Raw genomic sequence first — 27,222 nt, forward strand, 5'->3', positions numbered from 1 at the left:
GGCAATCTTTTCATCTAGGAAGTATTTTATTTATTTATCTTTTTTATCTATCCGTTCATTTATTTCTCTTTTTGCATCAGTTGAAGGAATTGATTTTTATTTCACTGCAATGGCTCCAGTAGCTGCAAGCACACATTGTTTCTTTAGTAGCTTTATTTGATTCAATCGTTCCATCTGTATTAAAATCTATCTATAATATATTATTTACAGCTTAGTGTTTAGTTGCAGCATTAAATCCTGAGACAAAGATTAGATGATTTTATGATTTTTTAACTAGATATGTGTGTGGGATTGTTAGATGTGTGTTATTGCTCAATGTTTTACAGAAGCTCACAGACTATATTTGCAATATATTCGATGGAACTCAGTTGTAGAATGTTTGACCTGAGAATCACATCATTTTCAAATTGTGTGCCTTCTGGGTAGAAAAATAGGAAATAAATGGACTATTCTATGTTCATCTTTCGTTAGCAACAAGCTAGCAAGCGTGAGCTAGCGTAACTGTGATGATTGACAAATATTTTCCTCCACAAAGAAGTGAACCGTGTAAGTCAGTGTTATAGATTTAACAAGAAAAATATTTTTCTTCAATCCATAAACTTGGAGGAATTCGAGGTTAAAAAGTCTACCTTGAGTTCCTGAGTAGAAATCATAAGTTGAGGGAAGGTTTTCTTTTACATTTCCCACTTAGAAGTCAGGATGGTTTCTTATTTTTGCTTGTATGCTGGTTGAGCTTTTTTTTTTCTTCTCAATTTTAGTTGGTTCTATTGGTCAAAATGTGATCTATCAGCGTAATTTAAACCATCTCAGCCCCGATCAGGCAGGGACCAAGGATGACTAAATAGACCCATTGTTGAAATTCCTTCCTTCATTATGCACACTGTATACTACAATACTTCTACTGTGAAAAAAAAACCCCAAAACAAAACATTTACTCCACATAATGTATTTGTACCCTTAGTATGTATAATCATTCCTTTCATATGATTTCATATTTAACTTTAAAGTCTTTAAAATGTGGAATTTCGTCTTGCTTTTCCGAAACATACATCCACCTGCTTCTGTGTCATGTGAGTTAGATAGGCATGCAGAGACACACTCCTTATGGTAAACCGAACATCCTGTCATCATTATCTCACACACTGTTTGATAAAAACGAAGCAGGACAGATTTAACACAAACCATATGTCACGTTCCGACTTTGATATCACCACAACTGTCCTGCTTCTCTCTGATAAGCACTGCTGAGTGAGTGGTCCAGATCCAGCCCACTTTTATAAATGTCGGAAGACTAAGAGGAGGGAGTTTTTTTTTTTGTTTGTTTTTTGTTTTTTTTTCTATCTCAAAGACGATTCAATTAGTGGACTGCTCTCCACCTTTTTCTTTGAAAGCACGCTGCTATTCTCTTAAAATGCTCTTTGAATATAAGCCAGAAATCCTATTTGCAGTGATTAGGGGAGAAAACGGAGCTAAAAATGTCTTGTGGCTTTGGGTAAGTACCTTTCATTGGCACGGACACAGCATGACAAATCTCTAAAGAGGAGATACTTGATGTTCATTTATGTGAAGTACATTTGCCAAAAGCCAAAAATAAATAAATAAATAAATAAATAAATACATGATAAATAAGTGTTTTTGTCAGCATCGTTTGAATAATTGAAAAGGGCTGAAAATTCTAATTTAATTTAAAAACAAAAAAAAAAATAAATAAATAAATTTCCCAGCACCTGCTTGTTTAATTTTTTTTTTTAAATGCTAACATTTAGAGCTCTTTTAATGGTCAGCAAATATTGTTTTTACTTATTTTACTGTTTAATCATACTGGAAGATTTACTATTAGTTTTGTGTTCAGTGTCCAAAAGCTGAGGTGTTTGGCCTCAAAGAACCAGCAAAAAACCAGCTGCGACCTGCAGTTCATAGTAACCAAGAAAAGCAATGAATAAAGAAACCAAGTGTGGAAGCAGAAAAAAAAGAAAGTATATGACACAAAACAGCCGTGACATGAAGAAAGCCTCAGTGCAACAGAGAAGGAAACAGAATGAGAAACAGAATGAGTCGAAGGCAAAGGGGACTACATGGAAAAAAAAGACAGATACATGCCATGAAATCCTACAAAATAAACAGCAGGAGGAGAGAGAGAGAATGGGGGCTGGGGTGGTGATGCAGGAAGCTCAGAATTCATGAAGACTAGAGGTCATAGTCCACCTATAATTTACTCTAAAGGCCACTCTGAGTTTGGGAACGGATGAAGAGCTTGACATGGAGCATTGTTTCATTAGTCTGCAATAAAAACATTACAGTCTGTGTGTAGCGCTGAAGTGCGGTCTCTCTAATTGTGTAGCATTTGACTACATTCACATTTCTACCCTCATTTTTACCCCTCCCCATCCTCTCTCCCAGTATAAAACACTCTGCCCTCATACCTGAGCTAATAGATGCCTGTGATTGGCTGATAGGCTGAAGGATTTTCTTTTGCGTCACTCGAGACCGCAAGCCTTATTCCTTCATGTACAAACATTACCTGTAGGAAAACATTTACATGTATTAATATTTATAATATTTTCACATACATGACTGGCCATTATATTATTTTGGGAAGTAGAAGCATCTACATTTGTCATAAAATAATGTGGGCAGGTGCACAGAAAAAATAATCTAATAATTATGAATCTATTAATTATGGCCTTACCAATGTGTGTAAGTCTATATGCAGATACAATACAGATACGCTCTCTGGGGCATTAAACAGAGGTACAGGCATTGCTTTACATCCCTACATAATGCACACATGGTGTTTCCACATGTTTATAACAATGACATAACACTATGGATAGATTTAGAAAGCAGTTAGTAAATCAAGCAGACTACAGAAAACACTGACATGTTTGTATCATGGTAAATATTTGATGCTTATATAATTGCTCCTAGCCAACAGTTTACAGAGTTCCATTCTTAAAGGTTATAAAGCTAAGATAATCACTCTCTTTAATCGGCTCCAAGGTAGCAGTTAAATGTAAAAGTAGTGTTCCCTGACCTACGCTCAAGGCTCCATTGACCTTATTAGCTTTATTGTAACGATCAGACACAGAAGGGCCAAAGTCATCATGGAATAATGCTGAGAGGTTGTTTTTCCCTCATATTTATGTGTGTGTGTTTGTGTGTGTAGTTCTGCTGCTCGGGATCTTTCTGTACACACGCTGGCGAAGCTACAAGGGCCTGAAGGAAGGCGTGTACCACGTTTCCGCACACCACGATGGCTGGGAGGACATCCGCGAGAACGTGCTCAACTACGATGAAGAAGGCGGAGGCGAGGAAGATCAGGTGAATGCCCCCTGCTTGATTAAAACATTAACATTGCACTGTCATGTCAATGATGGTGAAAGTGTGCCATTTCTTTCCATACCGCAGCCAGAATGTTAGAGTTAGACATAAGTGGCCCATGTCGCTATGACAACCTGCAGTAGGACGTCCAATAAGTCTGACCGAAACGTAGTTGCCATGACGGCTCATGTGGAACTGTCTCCACGGCAACCTTTAACATCAGCAGCCCACCCGATCCGGTTTTCATGCCGACTCGAAACTCTTGAAAGCTGAACGTTTCAAGATACCGTGACAGCTTGACATTTTACCCATGACATTTTTAGTGAAAGTGAATGCACTGGGGAGAAAAGCTCTAAAAGTTTATTCTACCCAAGTTGGGGGGTGGGGAAGGAGTGACGACTATAAAGCGTTGCCATCGAGTGAGAAGAAATGCGCCAACTGATGTCAGCAGGTGGTAGATACGTTGGTTTGTCTAGGATGTTATAGTGCAATGTCTCATTGGCACATTCAGCTATATGTTCTTTAAAAAGCAAGGTTTAACAATTAAGGTTTATCAAGGTAATCTATTACCTCAGGCAATCACAATGCTCTATTAAAATTAGGATAGAACTGAATACAAATACATTATATAAAATGAACGGCTCCACACAGACACCAAGATGGACACAAGAGCGAAAGGTTTTGAGTTCAAACATGCACAAGTTGCTGGTCAGATATGAAGCTTGCAAACAAGCAAAGACTGAACGTGTTTTGCCACAAGATGTGTTGTACCGCAAAATTCCTTCATTCATCCTTAGTACAGTGGGGTTCGAAAGTTTGGGCACCCCAGGTAAAAATTTGTATTAATGTGCATAAAGAAGCCAAGAAAAGATGAAAAAATCTCTAAAAGGCACCAAATTACAGATTAAACATTCTTATCATTTGTCAAAAAAAAGTTAGATTTTATTTTTATTTACACTTTCAAAATAATAGAAAACAAAAAAACGGCGTCTGCAAAAGTTTGGGCATCCTGCAGAGTTAATACCTTGTACTGCCCCCTTTGGCAAGTATCACAGCTTGTAAACGCTTTTTTTTAGCCAGTCAAGAGTCTTTCAGTTCTTTTTTGAGGTATCTTCGCCCATTCTTCCTTACAAAAGTCTTCCAGTTGTTTTAGATTTCTGGGCTGTCTGTCACGCACTGCTCTTTTAAGGTCTATCCATAGATTTTAAATTATGTTGAGGTCAGGAGATTGTGAAGGCCATGGCAAAACCTTCCGTTTACGCCCTTTGATGTAATCCACCGTGGATTTTGAGGCGTGTTTAGGATCATTATCCATTTGTAGAAGCCATCCTCTCTTTAACTTCAGCTTCTTCACAGATGGCATCAAGTTAGAGTCCAAAATCTGGTGAAATTTGATTGACTCCATTTTTCCTTCTACTCGTGAAATGTTCCCTGTGCCACTGGCTGCAATACAACCCCAAAGCATGATTGATCCACCCCATGCTTAACAGTTGGACAGAGGTTCTTTTCATTAAATTCTGTGCCCTTTCTTCTCCAAACGTACCTTTGCTCATTCCAGCCAAAAAGTTCTATTTTAACCTCATCGGTCCACAGAACTTGTTTCCAAAATGCATCAGGCTTGTCTATACAGTATGTTCATTTGCAAACTTCAAACGCTGATTTTTGTGGTGAGGACGTAGAAGAGGTTTTCTTCTGATGACTTTTCCATGAAGACCATATTTGTACATAAAGTATCTCTTTAAAGTGGAATGGTGTACCACAACTCCAGTGTCTGCCAGATCTTTCTGGGGGGAAATATCTGGCAGAACGTGGGTTTTGACTTGCTTTTTTCACAATCCTGTGAGCTGTTCTGTCTGATATTTTTCTTGGTCTTCCAGATCTTGCTTTAACTTCCACTGTTCCTGATGACTGCCATTTCTTAATTACATTCCGAAAATGCCATTTTTTATTTTCTATTATTTTGAAAGTGTAAATGATGGAAATAAAATCGAACTTTTTTTGACAAATTATAAGAATGTTTAATGTTTAATGTTTCTCCGGTGGAGAAGACATCCACTGTCCAATGTCTTTTTAAATTCTGTGTAAATTATCTTTAACATAATAAAAAAACAGACGATCCTTCCCTTCTAAAATACTTACACATAGTATATAATGCATAGTTTAAGCCAGCGCATAGTATATAATCTGGGACGCAGCTCTAGTTTAAGTACTATTCTGCAAAATAGAACCAAACACTTTAAGTTATAAACACAAATAGTAGCTGTGCAATAATAAATAAATAAATAAATAAATAAATAAATAAATACCATCTGGTTTAGGGCATGCCTTATCAAGATTTAAGTCCAAATACAGATAAATCAGATGAAGAGAAGTAATTGCTTATCTATCTTATTATTAGCTTTGACTCACTTGAGAAAAGCCCCAAGAAAAGCACTCTGTGTCAGGTGGAAAGAAAGGTGCACTCATAGAAGCTAGGCTTTAACATTAGTGGCATGAGTTAGGATTTATGTCATTAATGTTTAGCAGAATAATGCATTCTGTAATGAAGACACAGAGCCTCTTATGCTGTCAAGTGTCTCTTCTTCTGCTCTTATTAGCCAATGGATCAAGAGTTGTTTATGTTACATATTTCATATGCTGACATTAAAAAGAAGAGCTGTAGAAAGCATGCCATATTAACTTAAATGAATGAATATGCCTGTCAAATAAACCTTATTTATTTCTTTCATTTTCTTCTCTTCCTGCTTTTGTCCATTTCTCTTAGAATGCGTACGACATGGCAGAGCTTCAGAAGTCCCTGCAGCCAAGTCCAGCCCAGTCCGTGCAGTACAGTCGCTCTCGAGCCCTCCATCATTTTCATGCCCCCATCCAGCAGCAACAACACCACCTCCATCAGTCAGACCCGCCGTCCAGAGCTCCGACCGCTACTAGCACTTCGTCCAGCAGTACTACCCTGCGCAGAGACGTTCCCCTGAACCACACTCCTGCCCAGGGCCAGTGTGCCACTTCTGCAGCCACACGCACAGCCCAGCTCGCACGCAAGAGCTTGTCCTTCTCCAGCCAGGACCTGGCACGCTACTTGTGCGAGATCATCCGTGATGCCGAACAACACGCAGACTCTGCACCCGCTGATTCGCTTCAGGTGTTCTCTACCGAAGGTGGAGGTTCTCCGGCTGGTTCTCTCAGCTCCTTTAGCTCTACTGGTCTGGATGAGAGCAGCGCTGCCGGACACGAGAGTCTCAAAGATTGGGGGCCACGCTTTGATAAACTCCGGGCCCTTTATGAAAGGGCGGAGGCTAGCGACCTCTAAGCGGACTCTGTATGTGCTGCAGAACAATCTGGAAGACTTTTCTGGAAAATGCGAGCGTCAGGGATGGACCCAGAATCACAGGGAATTTTCTTTTTTTTTTGTGAGGCCGAACAAGGTTTGCTTTGCTTTCTGTCCTTGTCCGGGATTGTGATTCTTTACAAAACAGTTCTCCTGAGTTGGATGAAACGGAGACAGCCTGGTGTCCCTGGACTATCAATGAGTCACAAATGGGAAATGCCAGTCAAAGAAATAAGTGTCCGTATATGACACTTAATCTTGCCCTACAAAGAAAAAAAAAAACAAAAAAAAAAAAAACGTTTCAGCAGCAACTCGTGGGTGACAATGCCAGAAAGTAATAGCATCCGTTAAGTTTGAGTCCTATTGGAGAGAAGCAGCACACACTGGTCTTTTCTCATGCGCTGTCCTACATGTCTGTATTCTCTAAGTGTTTTGAATAAAAAAGGGAAAGTGCTTGGACATTAAGGATGGCCGCTTCTATTTTCTTTTCTCCATGGCCTTCCTTGATTTGCTTTTCTAAATGCGTTTGCTACTCATGCTGTCAAAGTACCTACAACGTTCATCTGTTACACCTCCAAACTTGGTCAAAGCTTATTTTTTTATTCACACCACTCTCCTTATAAATTTGAACTCCCCTTGGATGGTGGGAAGAAAGGAATGACCGGAAAAAAATGAGGAGGATGTAGTACGAAGCACTAAAGAAAATGAGGCTGAGACCAGGCTTATTGTTCAGCCCTTTTCTCCAAAGCTAGACGGGAATACAAATTGTGCCCTCGCTCTTGAGCAGAGTCTGAATACAAATGTGTTTGGGACGCTGGACGTGGAGGTCCATGTCGGAGCAAAACTAAAGGATGTAGACGAGGTTTTCACGGAGGCCGGTACTACAAAGTTTGTATGAAAAACCTAAAGATATTTGTGTTATATGCATCTATAAGACTGGTTCACATTATTGGGTGGATCTAGGAGCTGTATTCTGTGCAGGAGATGCTCTCGGTGGTACGAGACTAGCGAGGTTCCACTCCATTTTGCTCCCTTTAGGAAGCATTATGTCTTTAACAAAAACCTGCACAGCATGTGGCATTTTTACTCCTGGTAAAAAGAACTATAAGTGGAAAGTGAGTATTTTTTCCCCCGTCACACAGCGCAACCCTGCTGAGAAACCTGATGAACCTCGATATAAAGGTGAATTCAACCCAGAACATTTGGAATAAAAAGTTGGAGGTAAGCGAACCTCTAGCTCCTGACACTAAGCATTTCAACCCAACCCATTCTAATGGGTTCATGAAGCAGCACAAGGCGTGAAAGTTTGTTGTGCTGCGTTTTGCCCACCTTAAATGGAATATAGCCTCCACCTGTGAGGTCGCAAATGCCAACAGCGTACTCTATGCATACTGAAGTTACGTTTCTCCGCCCTCCACACGCACCCCCCTCACCCTCTCACCATCCTTTTTTTTTTTTTTTTTTCATTTCTGGCATGTTTTTTGTTGTGCAGCTCTTAATGTGGAGCATGACAGTGCAGCTATAGTGTGTAGGAGTGTGCTAAAAGACATCAGAGCGCTAATCCTAATACGAACTGATCGCTCACTGTCATGCTGCAAACCAAAGCATCACGGGAGACGGAGAAGTCGTTGGAAAAGTCGTCACTCTTATTAAAGATCTCAAAAGTGCCAATTTTTTCCAGAGGCAGCAACATAAAGCTCAGAAATGGTACTCGCATTTTCAGAGACAAGATAAAGGATCAAACAGGACTGCAGTTCAGATCCTCATAACACGATTGAAAAGGGGGAAAAAACTATGAGGTAAAAATATTATTCCAGAGACACAAACGGTCTCCATGGTTTTCTATCATCTCCGACAGATCAGTGTCATCTTAATTTCGAAGACATATTTTTTTTGTGGTGAATATGTAGTACTGCATATTGTAAGATGTTTTTACCTCATTTGTACATATCAAAGAAAGTTACTGCTTTTCAAAGAAATCTCAAGATCCCATTTGAGGAATATCAAGATATCAAGCTTCTGCTGTTGAACGTGAGCTTGTATTATATCATTTTCCTTTTTTAAGGCATATTTCTTTCAGTGGGTGAAAATATATTGACGTTTTGCATTTTCTTTCTCAATGAATAAAGTTATTTACTACTATTCTTGTTTCAGTGCTATTTATCTGTTGGTTTTTCTTTCTTAACGATTTATTTCAGAGAATTGATGCAATTGGTTAAAGAAAAGAAAAATAAGAAAGAAAAAACAAAGCATGAGCTGAAAATTTTACTAGAAATTCATGCAACAAGAAAGTAGTTCTGCATCATAAAATACAAGAGCCTATAAGGTACAAAAATGCAAATATCTTCAGCATTATGATTTCTCAGAGGTTAAGGGTCATTTCCCATTTGCATATACATATACTCTGAATTGCTTGATTAGGATAGTTTAGGTGTGTCTGTGCCTCATGAGTTTACTTAGCATTCAATACTGAGAAGGAAAAAGAAGGAAAAAAGTGTACTTTTTGAGTGACAAACGGTAATGAGCACTTTGTAATCGTTTGGGAAGAATAACAATATTATTAGTGCCTGCTTGTGCTGCATACATTTAAGATGTCATGAATTGTTTTGAATTTGAACAATGAAGGAATCAAGACGGAATGGTCAGTGAACAAATATTTTTTTATTACAAAACACTAAAGGTAAACAGAACCGTTTAAATGAATAAATTACTCATACACTCATAACATCACATGATCAGGCTAGTGCAGTTTAGCACCATCGTTGAACAATGCCTGAGGATCCGAAACAAACAGAATGTCCCTTTGCCATCATCGGAAAGTGGAACATCCTTTCTTTCTCGATCTCTCTCTCTTTTTCAGCCTAATCAAATGGGCTAAAAGAGGTGGTAAACATAAGAATGTATGTTGAACAAGTTAGCCAAATCAGTGCATAAATTCAGACAGGGAAATGAGCAATTATACAATCAATTGGCACATTGAATTTGCAACCCCCCTCAACACACACACCAAAAAAACCCAAACTGTGATATGAAATTTTTTGACTAATCTGGCTAGTTATTTCTTAACCATTGTGTGTAATTATGCATCACATTAAATACAGGAGTCAAAAACATTTCAAAATACTGTTCAAATGTGAATACAAAATAAAATGACATCCATATGACACTGTTTTCTACTGATTAAGTAGATGTGAAACCAAATCGTTTTTTTTTTTACAAATAAATGGCAGATATCTGGTTCAATCTAACTGGAGTACAATTAAGTTATGATTCTGAGAATTCTAACTATTTTGAAATGCTCTAAGAACATTTCCTCGTATCAAGGCTTCCTGAATAGTTTTATTTTGCCTTTCACAAATATAATTACTGCCCTTTGACTCTATTCATTTGCGTACCACAGCGAAGATGACAGGAAAAAAAAAACTCATACAGCGTGTAAAATAATTCCGTTTGCACAGACATTGTGTATTTTGCACTTATAGGTTTAAAAAACTGACCACGAACTTCATATTTTTTGCGGCAAACAAACTGAACACGTTATTTTGCTAATGTGAAGAACACAATCTTGCAAACAGGTTGTTATTAAATCAGCATGCACATTTTGACACATGCACATCTTTAGTAAATCAGCACCTCAGAGCATTAAATTGGAATGTTCCATCGTATAATCAATGCCATGAGGACTGTAATAAAACACCCGGCTCTTGTAGCTTGACTATCAAAAAACGGAGCTTTATTTCAGCCTGCTGATTTCACTCAGCATGAACTGAGGATCTTTATGAACTGGCCAAGCATGTTGATGTATGAATGTATTCCACTAAAAACCTTTGAGGATTTCTGTTACACAACTTTTAAAGAACATCAAAGAATGGATTTAGAGCATAATACTGCAATCCATACCGATAGACCGATATAGTAGCAGCCTGGTCCTGAATCAGCCCAAGAAATATATTAAAACCAAATTGCGCTTAATTGTGCTTAGACTGTGGTTGTTTGGCTGCTGTACTGGGCTGACTAGTAAAATGTTTACAAATGTCTAATTCATAAAAGGCATAACGGAACAAAAAAGATTAACATTTAAGTAACATTACTAGCTTGGATTGAATTTATTTATTTATTTACAATGCCACCTGTGAAGAATGTCAACAGGTAATCAGTCAGTTCTCTTACTTGTGTTGGAAAGATAGGAAGAGCCACATTGTGATAGCTAGATGACTGGGTCAGTGCCACTCCATAACAGCAGGTCTTGTGTGGTCTACCTGGTATGCAGTGGTTAGTATCTACCCAAAGATGTCCAAGTGGTGAAGCAGATCCAAAGGCTTTTTGAGGTCCATTCCCTCAAAAGAGCTACATAACATAAGGTTAAAACTGGCTATGATGCTAATGTTAACTACAATGCTGGAAAGTTGTCAGAACACACAGTGGATGGAAGCTTGCATCTTATAGGGCTGTGTAGCTTCAAAGAGCTCACGCTGGCCCCTGTACACCTCCACAAGTGCCTACAACAGCCATGTGAGTATCAATACTAGACCATGGAGCAACGGAAGAAGGTGGCCTGTTCTGATGAATGGCTTGTTCTTTTACATTATGTTGAGCGTCGGGTGCATGTGTGTCGCTTACCTGGGGATGAGCCGGCTCCAGGATGCATTATGGGAAGAAGGCAAGGCTGGAAATTCTTGGTTCCTGGCATTCATGTGACATTACTGCAAAGCAGCTTTACGTGAATATATAAATTCCAAACACAGAACAAGTAACACCCCTTCATGGCAACAGAATTCCCTGATGGCACTGGCCACTTTCTGCATGATAATGCTCTCTTCCACCCTGCAAAACTTGTTTAGGAATGGTTTGAGGAAAAAGTTGATGTCCTTAGATCTCAATCCGTTCAAGCTTCTGGGGGACGTGCTGGACAATTAAGTGCAATCCGAACTTATAGGACTTACAGAATCTGCTGTTGGTGCCATATATAGATATATATGACAAAGATAGGGAGATTGGTTTATTTTGCCTTATCACACAATGTCATATATTTTTACTAAATCTACCTGCTTTTGTTCATTCAGTTACACATTAGACTGTACATTTAAAAAAAAATTCTAATTAATTGTTCGTTTGCCATCGCTCATGGCAACGTGCCAAGCACTAAATTACACTCCTGCTAATTAAACGGAACAAAAAAGCAATGATATTCACAGTGCTAGAGCCGTTAGGCATTACAGTAAGAATTTATGGCACTTGTGCTGCACTCGTGACCAAGTCTGCCTCTTAATAGTCACTGTTAGACGGTCGGGAGAGCAGCATACGTACGCTCATGGACATGTGGAAACGTGCTCTGACAGTGAGCTATGAATCCATCTACAGTGTAAAGACAACAATTACCCAATAGTTTAGACAGATTCTTTTTTCTTTTCATTTTTTTCACACCTCTCCTGCAGCACGTGAGAAATGGAGGAAATGCAAAGAGGTATAACAAAGTATAACATGCTTCTTTTCAATAACTATGTTCTAGTAACATATGTGTGAACATGTTTAATGCATAAGATCATGTAGAGAGAGTGAAAATGAAGGAAAGACAGAAAACAGACGTCAAGGGGAAGGAAAAAAAATGTTTTTTCATCTCATGTTCACTCGCTGTCTCTCGTGCTGTTCTTTAAACATGAGCTCCTGTTGCTTTAGAGAGACTTATACACCCCACATCATCTGCCTGCACTGGATTAATCAGGTATCTGTCCCACACACACAAACACACACACCCCTACTGTGATCACTCGATAACTAAGCATTTCTCACAGGCAGCAGCGAGGTGGGTGGCTGATTTGGAGGAGGCGTTGTCCTTCGTCTACTCACCCCCATCCTTTTTACCTTTCTTCTTTGATTTCTTTAGCTTGTAGACGTTAAAGGTTTTGTTGTGAAAAACACGAGTGAAGAGCGTGGAATACGGCGGCTCACCAGTCTTTACTGCTTCGCAAAACCGCGGGTGAGAGGCTGGAACGAGGTCAGGGTCATTCTCTCCAGGTCCGTCCATGATCTGGAGAACAACAGCAACAACAACAACAACAAAAAAGTTTCAAGTATGGAGCTACGTAGGTGAAGGCAGGCAGATATATATATATAATATAAGATATTATAAAGTCCATAATAAATTGAACTAATAATTTGCGCTACTGTGATTTTTTCCAGAAGAAAAAAATCCTACTCCACCATCTTGCTTTTTACTTCTTTGCTTGCCACTTCCTGTGTCGTTTAAGGTGAACAGGTTATTATGCTTTTTATTTACACTAGATGTGACTTCTGCTTAGTCCTGATGCCCACTTTAATTTACACATGTAGCTTTAGGCAGCAATGAAAAGGGAAGAGGTTAAGTATGGATGCAAGCCAGGTTTGGTAGAGCAACCCGGACTCTTTAGGGAAGAGACCTGGCACAATTCCTAGGTAATTAGCCAGAGGCTCGTACAAGAACAAAAGTGGAAACCTTATCCTGAAAGATGTTGACCCCTACTGCAGCAACTGAATTATAAAGGAATGAGGAATGTGTGGAAGTAAGAATGATTCAGAAAATGAAGTAGCTGTTGACTGTCGTGTCAAGGACGAACGTTTTCAGCATATGAGTGGTACGGTACAGGATGAATTATTTATGAATGAATTGGGAACACGCCATACGTAGAAAGAAGATGTACATGATAAATAAATTAAAGGGTTTGAAAAGTAAATTCCAAGAAATTCATTTATTCATAGGTTTTTACACTTTTTAAGCCAAGTGGGTATTTGTGTGTTATTTGTAGTCTGTTAAATGTGAATGATGTCAATACCGTATATTAAAAGCAAAGTTATGTATGTTGCTAGTCTGAAAAGTGAAAGTATGCTGAGGAACTGCTACTACCTAGTATCAAATTATACATACTAGCATGGAAAATGCTTCATCCCTACTGCTTTTCAGCAAAGAAACTGGATTGCCCTAAAAGCCTCATAATTTCAAACAATTAAATCATTTGTAAAGCATCAATAAGACACTTCACACAGCAAGCCCATGTATCAAAAAGACCAGCGGAGCCCTTTTAGAATGATAAAATCCCCTGCAACACGAAGGTGGAGCCCCTTCAAGCCTTTCCAGAACAGTTCTGTAAACTTTATTTCATGTGACTATATTAGAAATTGCATTGAATTTAATATGACAACATAATAAAGAATGCATGCCATGTGGAAGAAACCCAAATTGCCACTGATTCATCTGGCTGCATCAAACGAAGGAGGGATTTTTTTTTTCCCTTGACTGAATCACGAACATCAGAGGAGGGGAGATGCACAGCTTCCATCAAATCTGTAATGAAACCCTTTCAAAGTAGTCTCTTAGCAGTAGGAGTGGCATGTGCAAGGCCTGATAAGTTTAATGACACCTAATGCAATTTTATGATTTATTCTAGCAACTATTCATCATGCTTAGCTCTATTCAGCCATATTATCAGTTTAAAAGTTTAGCTTCAGGCAGTAGCCTTATTCCTCTGTAACTACAAAACATATAACAAGTGTTATTTACCCTGAAAATCATGCGCATTTATAATAAAATGCTGTAGCCTATTTTTTGAGCCCACGAGTCATAAATGTGACCGAGTAATCATGAATATTCATAAGCAGACCCTGCATGTTCATGAATATTAATTAGCTGACGCACTGAGCTTCTGATGTAGAACATGAAGAAGAAATAGGGCAACATATTCAACCGTAAGAGATTGGAAAAGTTTCAGAGCAGTGGTTTTATTCTACAATTAATCAGAGGTGGTTGACATGAGTTTGGAGGTAATGTTAGCTTGCTCTTGTAAATCATATAGCTAACAGGATGCTCAGTGAAGACACCTTTCATGTCAAAACAGCTCTCTAACCTGGTGCTGTTCCAAACCTATGCAGGTATGTGTTGTCTGTAATTAAACCCTGGCTATTGAAACGCTTGCAGTCATACTGGATGTTTATTCAGTTATTATATTTGGGACTTTGAGGGTGAAGTAACACAAACTGTACTCATTTGTTATGTATGTCTTTCATGAATAAAAAAGAACGATTATTGAAACATGTGCATTCTGGGAATGGCAGAGGTCATATTTATGCCTAAAACCTCATTTTACTTTAAATAGTGGCCACTAGTCAGTATAAAGGCACTAGGAATTCCAACTGCACAGTGGCATATATAAAATATGGCACTTCAGAATATTATGTCACCATTAGTTACTTGTATTGTTAACAGAAAGACAGCATATTGACCAAGAATCACCCACTGTTGCAAAATGAGGCATGACTGACGATGACAGATCACCAGGAGTTTTCCCAACAACCCAATGGCAGGTATGACAATTTTTACATAACACCCACTGCTTCATTCAAAACCTAATTACTTTTAAAAACAAAATTCTGTCAGATCAAGTGACTATACGTTCCTCCAAAAAGTTCATTGCATTGTTGTGATCAAAACTTTGCCTCCATGATGGAAACCAGCACATGGAAATGGAGAGAGCAATCAGTTTATAACCTTCAAGATTTCCAATCTGTGAGTGGAACAATGTACAGACGATATCAGATGCTCTGTATCCCGTAGGTGGCATGTCTGAGTCTGAGACTACAGTGTGTATGCAAATTTATGTACTTCTCAGCTTACATTATTAACGAAAAACTACACTAGGTAGATCTCATATTTCATCATTGCTGCTCTGAATCCTTATTACAGAGAAAAAAAAATCCCAGGTCACTTTTTAATGTGTGGGCGTGAACGTCTTAAAAATAGTCAACTGATATTTTTAGTTAAACTGCAATTTTACAATATTGGCAGTGAAACGTATTTTTAATTCAACATATTTTAAACCTTATAAGACAAGACAAAGTGACTAACTGTCTATCTGTCTTTTCTGAACAACTTTGGATCGCAATCGCAATCGCTCCCCCCTCCTCATTCCCGCTTAGCAATCGCTCCCCTCTCCTCATTCCTATGGGCTGCTTCCAGGACGATTAAGAAAAAAATAAATAAATAAATTTATTACTTGTGTGCAAGTTTTACTCTTAACAAGATTTACTCTTAACACATTGTCTGATAAATGCGTAGAGTTGCAACGTTTAATTTTTGCACATTAAAAAAAAAAACAAAGCTAATGATGAAAGGGACAAAAACAGCAGCATCTTAATAACTGGAGAAAAAACATGACATTTAAGCATGGAAGTGTGAATCACACAAGAAATAACACAATAGCTAATAATAATCAAAGCGAGCCTGGGCACCTGCTGGCTTGGGAAGGCATTCTGAATTTATCCAAAATAAATAATTGAAATAAAAAAAGAAAGAGAAGAATGAAGAGAATGACGTGTGTAGTGAGTGCAAGAAATAACCTGCCGAACAAGAAAGTGCTGTTTGGGTGAATGACCTACATGTCCATTAGCCAGGTCGAGAAGGTCCCTCAGCCTGCAGCCACGGCTGTGACGACGCTCGTAGCAGATGCTGTCCTCCAACACTAAGAAGTCTGCTCCTGCAGCCCGTAGGAGTCTGTGTACCTCTTCAGCAGACTGACGTGCATAGATCTGATACACCTGAAGTGAAGAAGCAAATGAAGAAGAAAGAACTAATGATTTACAGAAAACAAATATCCTGGAATCAGAGTTATCCAAAAAATAATTATTTCAACAATTCTCGTTTGTGCAACCTTTAAAGATATTATGGATTATTATTCAAGGGCTCTTCTTATGACTGATGATGATAGTAGAATTTTTAGTTTTGGGGAAAAAAACAGTGTTTAATTTATACAAAAATGTTTACAATCAAACAAATGAGCCTAATATTACACTTCTTCATTTAATTATTGAGAAAAATGATCAGCATTACATATATGTGACTTGCAAGAATGTGAGCCTTTGCCTTCAGTATCTGTTGTGAGCCCTTAAAGCAATAACTGGAAGTAAAGTTTCCAGTAACTTTTGATCAGTCCTGCAAAATGACTTGGAAGAATTTTATTCCATTCTACAGAATAGAACAGCTTGGACACTGGGATTTTTGTGGGTGTCCTCACATGAACTGCTTGCTCCAAATCCTTCCACAACTTTCCTTTGCAAAGTAAACTAGATTTATAAAGTTCGTCGCAACAAACTTTGATGTTGGCTTTGACGAAGCAAGTATTCGCAAAGGCTGGTGCCTTTTGAAGGCAAGTGGACATAAGGGTCAGTGTTACTTTTGGAGGCAAGTGGAGACGAGCATGTGACGTCATCCGAAAACCTGACGCAATTCCACTCCTTGGAATGTTTTGATATGCCACATGTCCATGTTGTGCTAATGTTGTTTGTTTTCATGTGACATCACATGACGTCACGTGACGTCATCAGAATACCCGTGAGGCAGTTCCCCTTATTGTGCTGAGTGTTTTGATATGTCACATGCCCATGTTGTGCAAATTTATTTTCACGTGACATCACGTGACGTCATCAGAATACCCGTGAGGAAGTTCCCATCATTGTTCTGAGTGTTTTGATATGTCACATGTCCATGTTGTAAAAAGTTTTTTGATTTTGCATATATTGGGGGCGGGGCTGCGGGACAACCGGAAGGCCAATCAGTACACCTATTTAAAACTGTGTTCAGAGTATCACCCTAAAGGAGCTGGCCAAGTTTGGTGTAGATAGTTCAAAAGCTTGCCGAGTTATAAACCTCCAAATTTTATAATGGGAGTCTATGGGAAAAAAGGCCATTTTGAGATCCGGTACCGGAAGTACCGGTACTCGGATCGCTTAGAAAAGTAATAGCAACAAACTTCAGACCAGGGTCTACAACAGATCTGAATTTGGTGCATGTGGCTCGAAAGCCCTAGGAGGAGTTACTCTTGATAAATTTTTGTCTAAGCTTAAATAGGAAAACAGAATGTTGGCTTCTAACACAAAATACTCAGCACAATGAGGAGAACTTCCTCAAGAGTATTCGGATGACATCACATGCTCGTCTCCACTTATCTCTAAATGTTTTGGCGCCCTAGCTTTCTGTCTACTTGCTTCCAAAAGTAACACTGACCCTTATGTCCACTCGCCTCCAAAAAGCACCGGCCTTTGTGAATACTCGCATCGTCAAAGACAACATCAAAGTTTGTCACGACAAACTTTACAAATCTAGTTTTACCTTGAAATTAAATACTTCACATACTTTTGCCTCTCAAAGATATATAATATTAGAACATTTTCCTGAATAAAAAAATGAACAAGTATAATATATTTGTTTGACCTGTTTGATTGGGTTCACTTTGTCTGCTTTTGGGACTTCTGATGAAAATCTGATGATGTTTTTGGTCATATTTATGCAGTATGATACTGTGTGTATATATATATACACACACAGAGAGCGAGAGAAAGAGAGAGAGAGAGAGAGAGAGAGAGAGAGAGAGAAAGGCTCTTCTCTTTTACTAGCACTTCCGTTATCATGTGTTATCAGTGATGTTATTCCAGTCAGATGAAGGTCACAGCAGTCATTAAGGTGGGCGTCTGGTCTTCCTCTAACACACCGCTCATTAGTCATGCTTCCGCACACAGCTCTATAAGTGTGAAAGCACTACTGCCCACTGAGGCCACAGCCTTGCCGGAACCTTCTGCTCCAACCTGCCTCCTCATCACCATCCATGTCGAGCTTAATAGGCTCAGAAGCAGATCGATTAATCTGTGCTACTGAGTGTGTCCAAATACATTGCACATACTCTTTACAAAAGGAGAAAGAGTGGGGGTAATAAAAGAGAGAGAAGGGTGATAGGATGGGCACTGACAAGCCTGATCCTCTCTGATCCATCATCAGTCTTAACATCCTAAAAAATCATAAAAATTGTCAGACTTTGAGTTCATTCTCTATAGCTCTGTTCCTCAGCTGTACACCAGTGTTCTGTTCTGCCTATGGAATGGAAATCAATTTATTTCACTCAGTATAAACGAATGGATTACTTAATCACCACACGTCGGACATAAATCTAGTCAGGACACTGTTTGCTTTCAGTGTCTTTTTGAGATGTTTTCACCATTTTCTTTGAAGATTTGAACTTTTATGTGGAAAAAAGCTAACCACGTTTGGTTTTAATGAATATATTGCCCCATTCTAGTAGACTAGGCAAGAACAGAAATACTTCTGTAATTCATAAGTAATATAACTTATATATATAAGTATCATAACTTACATATTATCCATTAACCACCACTCTGATCAATGACAAAGAAATTCAATGCTGAACATGGACACAACCAAAACAGGTGGAAATGAAATTAATTTGAGTTACATACTACAAATATAAAGAAATACAGAAATTAATTAATAAGAAGAAAAAGGCAACCTGCTGGGTCCTTTCCCGCAGTGCTTGGTCCTCGTAGTGTGGGTGGTTGGTCAGCACTCGGCCAGTGCACAACTTTATTCCAGCCAGAAGCTGCATACTTCCTGCAAACACTGCACGCTTGGGGGTCTTGGAGCTGTGCAGAGAACAGAGTGCTTGACTTTACTTATTTTTCATGTTTCATTAACATCTAAGTGTGTGCATGTATATGTGTGTATAGAAATGTGTGTGTGTATGTGTTGGAAAGCTGTAGTCAGCTGCTGACATTCATTTGGAACAGAAGGAAAAACGCTAACTGGCTCGGCAGGAGGGCACGCACTCAAGCGTGCGCTCACATTACTCATGTGCAAAATGTTCCTATTGGAGACATTTGGGAAGTGATCATCACTTTTAAGGCTCATTCAGCTGCTTTGGAGGGTTACACATGGCATCATTACTGTAAGTGCTGTCTAACTGGTGTATCAGTTTTGAAAGGAATAATACAGTGTTTTTTTAACCTAATCTTTATGTACCCCATGGGAAGCATATGGACGATTACCAGTGACAATAATTTCAACAAGCAGTCTTTCAGAGAAATCCCATTAAGTCAAAACTCTCTTATAATGAATACTTAAAGGCACCAAAATCAAAACTATAACTGTTTCTTTGTACTGTAAAGATATTAGAAGGGTACACAATTATTCAGTTTGATCCAACATTTAAAGGTTTTGTGAATGAATATCCCAAACATAAAAGTAATTGTACCTGTGACTGAAAAATTCAGGATCTCATTTCTACTATAACACAACGAATAATTCTAGGTTGTTATTACGAGTGGATTTCTATTAAGAGTGTACATTTCTTTTAGTGTGTCGATCTATTGTCAATGGTAATGGCTCCTATGCTTCAGATGTGTCAGATATTTTAGCCACATAGGCTTACAGATAAATAAGAATCTTTTATTTAAAGCTTTAACTTAAATTGCACGTCAAGACATTGCAAAATGCAAAGAAGCCAGTGTTGCTAACAAGAAAAAAAACTAGCATATATAAGTGGAAGAGATGCCTATTTTTTTCCATACTACTACTACTACTACTACTACTACTACTACTACTACTAATAATAATAATAATAATAATAATACAGTTTTTTAATGTCCAAAGTGATTCCAGCAGTCCCACCCATTTTCATTTCTATTGGCTCATGAGATTTCACAAGCCAAAGTTCACTTAAAATCAGGCAAATTTAACTACCATCTGGGCTGATGGGTCACCCGGGGGCTGGCTCAAAAATCTTAAACGATTGAGCTAAATCATAGATGTTGACACTTCTGCTATGTAAAAAATTAGTTTGATAGCCATCTGCATGGATAGCATCTAGCAACTGAATGCAGAGGACAGTGTCATCATGACAGATGTTTTGCTGGCAGGAATATTTTATTATGACAGGCACGCATTGGGTAGAATGTTCCATTTCAAAGGAGGAATGTTGCGTAATGTGTAATTTGTCCTCAGAGAACCTCCGAAGACTTTCAGCCAGTTCAATAACGAAGAATCAAGGATGTGACAGTTACATACTGTACAAATACACTCTCGCATCTACACTTAATGCACACACAATGACACTACACGAGCTTTCAATTAGAGTGGAGTGATACACTGGCAGAGTGGAACAAGGTTGAAAAATGGCTACAATTACAATAGGCTGTCTCTCTGCGTTCAGGCTGCCCCCCTTCTTCGCTGACATCCTCACCTCTAATCAAGCGGAGACAGAGAGAAAAAAAGGAAAGAACGATACGGCAGGAAAGAGAGAAAGAGAGAGATAAAGAAGGCTGAAGAAGAAATAAGCTAGTGAGGGAGAGCAAGTGAGTAAAGAAGAATGCAAGTAAAGATTCTAACAGTAATAGACTACACAGGGGTTGCCATTTGTCAGTGGGTGGGAGAGCGACTTGTCCTCTGGCGCTGGCTAATGTGAGAAGAAAACGAGGTGCTATTGAACTCCTGAGGGAAGACTTTGAAGAAGCAAACCACCAAGTACAGTATAGAATTGTATTGCTGCTGTTACAGCTCCACACACACACAACAAGCACTACATGTGGGAGGCAGGATTTAGTGGTTAAATAGCAGATGTGTGTTCATATACACCACCAGCTCCACACTCAGTCCAGAGGGAGAATTAATCTGCGACAAAGTGTGTGAGAATGTCTTCATGTCTTTCACATATGTGAATGCACCCTCGCTTTTACATGATACTCAGAAGTTCATCACACACCCACTCGACAGATTAGATTCCATAATTCCCTGCTCAGGGCTGAGTACTCCCTTTTGCCTCAGTCATTGTATTACTGATATTAAAAAAGGAAAACAACCTGATTATCTGCCAATATCACATGAGAGTGGTGGCATCCTCTTTCAGAACAGCTATTCAATCCTGTGTCTCATGTGATATGTTCAAAGTAAATGATGAATTTTACACCCGTCATATTCCATTTCAGCTCCAGACCTAAAATTGCCATACAGGACTAACCTCTTACCCTCTTGTCTGGGTTACTTCCTGCCATGGGAACGGAAGGAGGGTCAATTCTGTTTAATTAACTCCATATTGACTAAAGATTTTTCTCACCCTGGTCTGATTTGCATTTTATATTTTATTCCTGTATTATATTTGCTTGCATAAATGTCAGCTCATGTTGGTGTGCACCACGCTGACATTCTAAAAACTGATTAATGGAATTAATATTAAAGAGACCAGGATAAGAACACTGACCTTGCCACTCACTGTCAGGCAAGAAGAGGCCTGTGTTCTTTTTTTCCCTTTAACACACCGGTAATGATCTTTATACTAATGATTACAGGCTGGGCACAACCAAGTAAGTGGATAGGCTACTGGTTTGCAAATGTAAATCCCAACATCAAGGATTAAACACAACTTCAGGAGTAAATGGAAAAACTGTAAACAAGGGGATAAAGAATAAAGGAGGTCAGAGGTGCTCCAAAATGCATAAAATTATGACTTCTACATTTGATCGTGGATTTCTTGGATCAACCTATAACTGATAATTTGATAAGTTGAGGTGCTAGGTTATTCCATCAAACATAAAAACCAACAAGCCTTGCAACCTCTTGCAACCATGTTCTCCTTATGGTACTGAGGAAGGAGCCAGGAAGTGAATTTCCTGGAGAAAACCATCATGCTATTAGGCAAAGGAACTTAATACAGATGCATAATACTTAATACAAATGATGTATGGAGATAGAACTTAACAAAAAGCAGTGGGGGTTTGGTGTTTTAGGGAGAACTATTGGGTGAGAGTGGATTGAGCTTGACTACATGAAGCAAACCTGTTGGAATCCCTAAGTGATGGGAATGGCACAGTGGCAAAGCAAAGGAAAAGACGTGCCATGGGCAGGAGATGGTATCTAGCAGAGGACTTCAGCCAGAGTGAGGAGATAAGGTGGTCCTGCAAACTAAAGTGGCAACAACAAATCATCAAAGAATGTCTTAGATCACAAAGGTTGTTAGTAGCAAGTTAACATATTAGAGAGGTTCGTCTGCTGACCTTCAAACACTTCAGCCCTACATTCCATAAATCAGTACCACACCCTTTGTTTCAATGCTCTGGATCCACAGAAAGAAAAAAAAGGTTGAATGAATGAATGAATGAATAAATGAATGAATGGCTTTACTGGGGCTCAACATTACAACAATTGGGGAAACTTAAGCAGAAATACAAATCTTCTAGTTACAATGTTAAAAACAGCATCTAATCAAAATGAAACCATCAGCTCTTTAAATTGATGAAACAAATTTAGAAAATGGCTGACCATTGACACAAGCTAAAAGGATAAATGAGTTTGCTAGTGGGTGGACATAACACAACTACACACTTAATATCAGTCCACTGCTCTCTAGTTAGTCAGCAGAAAAGGCCAGCAGAAAATCCATTCTAATGTCAGTTAGGTGAACAATGCAGGTCAGTACAGCCCACGTTGAAAGGAGAGAGGAAAAAAAAAAGACAGTTAATAGGCAGACATTATTCTCCATTACCCTGAATGAGAATTGACTCCCTCAGATTATTTGTTTAAATTCTAACATACTTATTGGAACCTTCATCAGATTTAGTACTAAATAAGGATCTATATTTGCATCAAGAAATATTACATGGCAAAGATTCAACAAGTTGCGTGAAACTTTGCTTTAGGAAATTGCTCCTGCTGTCTGAACAGCATTCTCTAGAGTCTACAGATTACTAATGCATGCTGTGAACTTGCTGTTGCACACAATTCTAATATACTCATAATAATACTCATTTTCTTGTTTTCTTGTTCATCAAACCAGTTTGAGATTATGCATGATATAGGACTTATAATTCTGGAGTTGAAGAATGTTAACAGTAGTTACCATTAAATTACTTAACCATGAGGGATTAGTTTGTGGCTGTTTTGTTTCACAGTGGCACTTGACATTACTACTTTTATGTAGTGCCACAAACTCTGAACAGATAAGAAAGTCATTTTGAAACTCAAGTGGAGAATAAACACATACTTTTCAGTTCGATTCAGTTCAATTATATTTAAACAATGTTTTTGAAGAAAGCATGTCACTAATCAATTTACTAACCTAAGAGGGGAAATTGAGGGGAGAAGGAAAACAAAAAGAGAAAAACCAAAAGAAAACAAAAACATCTTAACCATGAGCAACCATCAGGTAAATAATTCATAAAAATGCATGTGTTTGGATAGGCTGCAACATACAGTATGAGAATCACTTATGCTATAGTATTTTTGTAGTGATGACCCCTATCTTGCTAACCAATTATGGGATTTATGGGTTGTACTACACTAACTAGAGTGGATCTACTTCATCTGCCCCAAGATGCTATTTTTTTTTAAGGATTAACATATACATTCAGACATTCTCCATTTTCTTGCCTACCACAGTCAGAAATCAAAGTTTTCTGATAAACTGAACAATGTTTTTGTTTGCACTGCATTTTCAGAAAAGTGTGAACCGAAGTGACTGAGGCCACATGTTCTGCCCACACACATGCTTGGTAGAGCAACAAATAATCCTTTTGAGTTGTTCTGAGTAGAACTCTCGTATTAATTAATTAAAGCAGGTGAGCCTATGTGGCCACAAACAGTGCTTATCCATGCAAAAAAAAAAAAAAATAATTATTAGCCACCTCCATTTTTGATGCATAGCACCAATCACTTTTGACCATGCTCATAGCTTTGTCTTTTGAACCTTTTAGCTTTGATCCTGAACCAACCAGGTCTGAACTGGACATAGCTGCTGGAGATTTGTCAGCAAAAGCCATCAAATTTGAGAGGAAGGAGAGGCAGAAGCAAACAACAAGGCACAAAGGCAAAAAGCAACAAAGAGAAAGCAAAATAGACACAAAGAGTGAAGAGAATATTTAATCACTCAACTTCAGTTCAAATATTATCTAATTGATTGGGTGAGAACAAACACCAAAATGCCATGTGACTGATCTGATGATGAAGGAAAGTGACTTCATGTGGGGGAAAGCCACCCTTTAAAAGAGCAATTTGAAATTCAGTTGGAGAAAATTGGTTCAATTATACCACAATTAACTCAATTGCACAATCCAACCTTGATTCAGTGGCATTTAAGGCAGTAGCTAAGAATTATTGTAAAGTGTGAAAGGCCAGATGACTGTGTTTATTTGAAAAAAATCAGGGAAGTGAGTCAAGCCATTGCTGAAGAAAGCATGTGAGCATCGTATAAGTAAAGTTACTTCTGAGGCAGCTACTCCGCCACTTTAAAATTCAAAAGAAAACTGTTCGACAGAGAACCAGAATGAAACACAAAAAAGAGGCTGCCACAAAGGAGGAAATGCAAAAAAGACAGAAAAAGAAAAAAACAAAAACAACAGACACTGCAGCAAGCATAAATGAAAAGTGTCTTTTGTTCATTCTGAGAACATAAATTACCCATGTTCCGAAGGGTTACAAAAGTTTTTTCCCCTTCAGAGGAAATAAAAGACAAATTTGTCTTCATTATTACAAAACAAAGCAACACTTGGAAAGAATGCAGTTTCCCTCATATTGACAAAAGGACGTGTGGTATAAAAATCACAAAACCATAGAGAGGAAATTAATTATATGTCAGACAGTCATTCGGAATGATAATACTGACTCAGATGACAGAGCTTTAGAATGCTCACAAAGACCACGTGCTGATCTGTGGGACAGAGGACGTCTGAGTGAAAGGCCATGGATCGCTCTCAATAAGGAGAAACATTTTCTCTCACACACTCCAAAAGCTTAATCTGTCACCATATTTGGTAAACTCAGATATAAAAACTACACTGAGTTGTACACTGCTCATGCAAAGCTCCTACACACAGGACTTAATATCAGCTGTAGATAACAGTTAACCTAGCGTGTGTGATCCTCACAGGTCGTGACTGCACTGCGTTGAGCGGCTCCTCTACACTGCAATTCAAAAAGTGCTTCAAACTTTTACTGAACGTGAAGAGGAGGGAATCGAGTGTGAAATCCAACAGTGACAGAATCTGAATCAACTCCTGACAAAGTCCTTACTCCAGATGTGCTTCCATTATCTGCTTAATGTGCCAAAAGAGGAACGATGCAAGGCTTTTTCAGCTTTACTGGGAGTAGCTACTGATAGTATATCTGCAGTTAATGAAGCCTGCTAGCAAGCTGATGCCCCAAAAATGTCAGCTTTTCATGAGCGGTATGGACCTCATTAAATAACGTTTTCCCTCTTGCTTTATGGTTTGACAGGAACTTAATTCAGTTTCAATTTAGCTCAATTCAGGTTAGACATTACACACATCCATAACTTTGTACTACAAAGGAAAAGCTAGGCATCATTGATTGATTGAGTGAGGACTCCGTGCCACAAAATGCATAAGTCAACGATGCTGCAAATAATATAAACAACAATCTATTCCTGATACATTAACTTATCTTCATGAGGGAATAAATATCCAGAATGTATGTAAATTCATAAATGAGTGTCATAAATGCACATGAATCATGTTTACATTCATGTTTCCTGTCTTCTATTACGTGGTCCTCTATAATTGGTAGGTTCTTTACATATTCTTAGTCCTATGCATTTCATGTTGTGTAGGATTGTTACTGCACTGCAATTCATTACATCTTGAAAAGAATCTGAAAAGTGAAAATATCTTGAAAAGAATCTGAAATGTATCTGGAATTCCTATTACAATATTATAACAAACCAAATAGAAGACTAATAAAACATTTTAGACATTTTCACATATTCCAAACTTAAAATAGTCTTGTTCTGTTGGCAGATCATTTAGAATATCAATTTTAAGCTATTTCTAAAAAGAAGCAAAAATTAGAGCATAGAAATATGTTTAATAATCTTAAACTTGGTTAATTGAATTCTTATAACAGGAACTACTAGATCATGTAGGTTAGTCACAGTGTGTGATCAGACGGTTCCTCACATGCGTTTCGGTTTATTATTGTCAGCCCATTTTTTACCACAAACAAGTTCCTTATTCAAGTTCTTCTCATGTCTTCTGTGAATAGCTGTGACTACCCAAACATTTTGCAATCCCTCTTCCTCTGGGCTCCCACTAAATCACACTACTGAAACCTCTGTTTCTCTGTGCAAGACACAGACTACACTGAAATCCTTTTGCTATTTTTTGGCCCAGCTAGCGACCTTTCCTCAGCAGCCAGTCTTTTACCTTATACAGACAGCACAATGAAAACGGAATACTGTTTGGAAAAATAATGAACAACGACTGGGAGGTTTGATCTATCCTTTTGGTTTTTCCTTTTGGGGACCAAAAGTCTAAAAGTACCTGTAAAAATTCTTCTGTTTTGCTTTTGTTTCTCAATTTAATAAAGATTTTTTCATCTACACAATATTACAGGATAATAAGTGCTGTTGTACTGAATATCAACACAGCTTCAGCCGTAGGCACAGGGCCGCAGGCTAAGCGCCGCAGATAATCATAGCTGAGCTGATATTCAGTACAACAGCATGTTTGCGAGTGTGATATTGGTTTTATATGACAGTTCTATAAACAAGAATTTTTATTAAGTAACTGATATTTCAGAGACATACTGGCAAAATATTTTTGTTCTGTCAGCAAATGTAGTTTCCAAAGAAGAGGTAGTTTATATATATATATATATATATATATATATATATATATATATATATATATATATATGTATGTATGTATAATCCGGTGCTTTTTAACTAAATATAAGTACGTTGGAATGCAGCTTGTCCAAT

General features: G+C 38.2%; 2 protein-coding genes across 2 annotated transcripts in view; one reads left to right on the forward strand and one right to left on the reverse strand.

Annotated features, from left to right (window-relative positions):
- Nucleotides 1-8,726, forward strand: part of si:ch211-186j3.6 (neural-cadherin) — a 240,406-nt gene extending 231,680 nt beyond the window's left edge. Inside the window, exons 32-33 of the mRNA XM_060858990.1 lie at nt 3,167-3,321; nt 6,086-8,726. Of these exons, the coding sequence (XP_060714973.1) occupies nt 3,167-3,321; nt 6,086-6,631 (701 nt within the window). The 3' untranslated portion in view covers nt 6,632-8,726. The remainder of the gene's footprint in view (nt 1-3,166; nt 3,322-6,085) is intronic.
- Nucleotides 8,727-9,360: 634 nt separating this feature from the next.
- dpy19l3 (dpy-19 like C-mannosyltransferase 3) overlaps nt 9,361-27,222 on the reverse strand; it is a 52,581-nt gene continuing 34,719 nt past the window's right edge. Inside the window, exons 17-19 of the mRNA XM_060858991.1 lie at nt 18,973-19,105; nt 16,055-16,213; nt 9,361-12,677 (exon numbers count right to left, since the gene is read on the reverse strand). Coding sequence (XP_060714974.1) covers nt 12,489-12,677; nt 16,055-16,213; nt 18,973-19,105 — 481 coding nt within the window. The 3' untranslated portion in view covers nt 9,361-12,488. The remainder of the gene's footprint in view (nt 12,678-16,054; nt 16,214-18,972; nt 19,106-27,222) is intronic.

This window comes from Tachysurus vachellii, chromosome 23 (genome assembly GCF_030014155.1).
Source record: "Tachysurus vachellii isolate PV-2020 chromosome 23, HZAU_Pvac_v1, whole genome shotgun sequence".
In the NCBI taxonomy this organism is placed as follows: domain Eukaryota; kingdom Metazoa; phylum Chordata; class Actinopteri; order Siluriformes; family Bagridae; genus Tachysurus; species Tachysurus vachellii.